Genomic DNA, 1,987 nt, shown 5'->3' with positions numbered 1-1,987 from the left:
ACCGACCTCAAAAAAAGTTATCGTGCGATTAATAGATTAATTGACTATCGCGACAGGCCTAATTATTACTTTGTTGTAACAATGGTTTTTGGCAATAAATCTTATACCATTGGAAAGCCTGTTTTCACTTTAAATGTTGCCACATTTGTAAGGAACATGCATTTGTGAGGTGAGCAAAATCATCTCTGCCAAACAGCTTATTTTGAAGTTACTGACACTTGTTTTGAGCTTCTGGTACCTCCAGGTGCTGCCAGTCAGGTGCCTGATATAAGAGTTATTGCCAAGAAGCACTGTGACAACAAAGAAATAAATTTTTGTGCTGTTCTTGACATATTAAATCTAGCTTTGTTTTAAAGATGATTGGGACAAAATTGTACTGCACATTTAAATAATTTACTAACTAAAGAAGAGACTATCCCTGTACTTTAATTCCAGATACAATATATTTTGATTACCACTGCACTTTATCTTCTACATGAAACTTATTCAGCATCCCTGCACTGGTGCGAAGCATTAGCTCGCTTTCTTCACTTGACTCCTTTTTGAATATTTCCCAGATGTCAGATGCTTATACCTGCAGGGTGCTGGTGAGGAAGTTGTTCTGCGACACAATGTCAACAAAAAAGTCAGGGGGGACCTCTCCAAGCTGGTGGTAGAGGACAGTGATGAGCCCCAGAAAGAGATCTTTCYGTTTCCTCATGGCCTCCTCCGAGCGGCACAACAGAGCCAGGAGGCTCTTCCAGTGCTCGAAGCCCTCGTACACGTTTCCAACCAAGAAACACACAAACGCAAACTGCAGCTCACCTGAAAAACATTAAACATTTGTGAGTTTTCATTTTTAATAAAGAACTTTTTTTTGACTATGCGTTGGTGTGAATAACGCATACCAAGCAGGTTGAGAGGTTGGTTCTTGTACTTTTTCTCCAGCACCGTCTCCAGGGAATAACTCAAGTCCATGCTGCACTTAGTGATCTCAGCCGGGGTGGCTCCGGGAGGGTAGGTCTTCTTGGGGATCACTGAGAAGCGCAGCTCCGTTCCTTCCCTCTGCTTCATCTTAGGGAGCCTGTCCAGTCCTTCTCTCATGCTCTGACAGGTCGTGTCGTTCCTCGGCTGCTCGGCCCGGTCTTTGGTGTGTCTGAACTGAAGCTCGGGGATGACGTCGCTGAAGGCGCAGACTCGCCCCGTGAGAGGCTGCAGGTCGGTGGCCAGCTCCTCGCTGATGTGATCGGTGAGAGACACCCACTTCCTCATCACCTCGTACGGATAAGGGCCCAGGAAGGGATCCAGCTCTTGCAAAGTCCCCTGGATGCGATTCACCTCCTCCTCATTCTCAGAGGCTGAGAAATCCAGATCTTCTTCTCTGCGATCCCAGTTGGCCAGCAGGATCTCTCTGGGTTTGAGAGTGAGGAAGAGGCCCGTTTTGGGGCCGATTTCTCCCCCGCAGCTTGGCGAATTCACAGAGCAGTAGTGGAGGAAGTGCAGGCCTGGGGGGATCATCTTAATACCACGAAAGCGAGGACCAACCTGCCAACTCTTGCAGTCAATTCCAAGCTCCGTACCCTGAGGAACACCCAGCAGCACCAGGGTGGCGCCCTCCTCAAACAACCTGCGAGCCACATCTGGGTCCATGTTGACACTGTTGCTGCTGCCGCTGGCCATGCCTTCTTCTCTAACGCTGCTACTTTCTACCCGAGGAACACCGGAAATAAACTCTTCTCTCACCTGTTCAGTGAGGTGATCATTCAGAAAGCATTTCCTTACAAAACAAAATAAAAAATGACGACAGACTCTCTGACGCTGCTTTTACGCTACTGCTCTAAAAATAATGCAGTTTTCGTTGGTGAAGACATAACATTACTGTCAACAAAAAGTGTAAATAACCTAACACTAGCGTTTAAACACACATTGTTAAACTAACAACAGTACCAGTGTTTGGATTAGCAAACGCTTCGCTGACGAACACCGTGTGACATAATTTAAGCTCCGC

At 46.6% G+C, this 1,987-nt stretch overlaps 1 protein-coding gene across 1 annotated transcript in view; it reads right to left on the bottom strand.

Moving 5' to 3' along the window:
- Window positions 1–1,987, bottom strand: part of aar2 (AAR2 splicing factor) — a gene marked incomplete in the record, with an annotated part of 2,822 nt that extends 835 nt beyond the window's left edge. Inside the window, 2 exon segments of the mRNA XM_014015693.1 lie at window positions 575–804; window positions 888–1,987. Of these exon segments, the coding sequence (XP_013871147.1) occupies window positions 575–804; window positions 888–1,659 (1,002 nt within the window).

Source organism: Austrofundulus limnaeus, unplaced genomic scaffold (assembly GCF_001266775.1).
Source record: "Austrofundulus limnaeus strain Quisiro unplaced genomic scaffold, Austrofundulus_limnaeus-1.0 Scaffold3, whole genome shotgun sequence".
In the NCBI taxonomy this organism is placed as follows: Eukaryota; Metazoa; Chordata; class Actinopteri; order Cyprinodontiformes; family Rivulidae; genus Austrofundulus; species Austrofundulus limnaeus.
The sequence above is the reverse complement of the archived record's forward strand: the minus strand, read 5'-3'. Positions and strand labels throughout refer to the sequence as shown.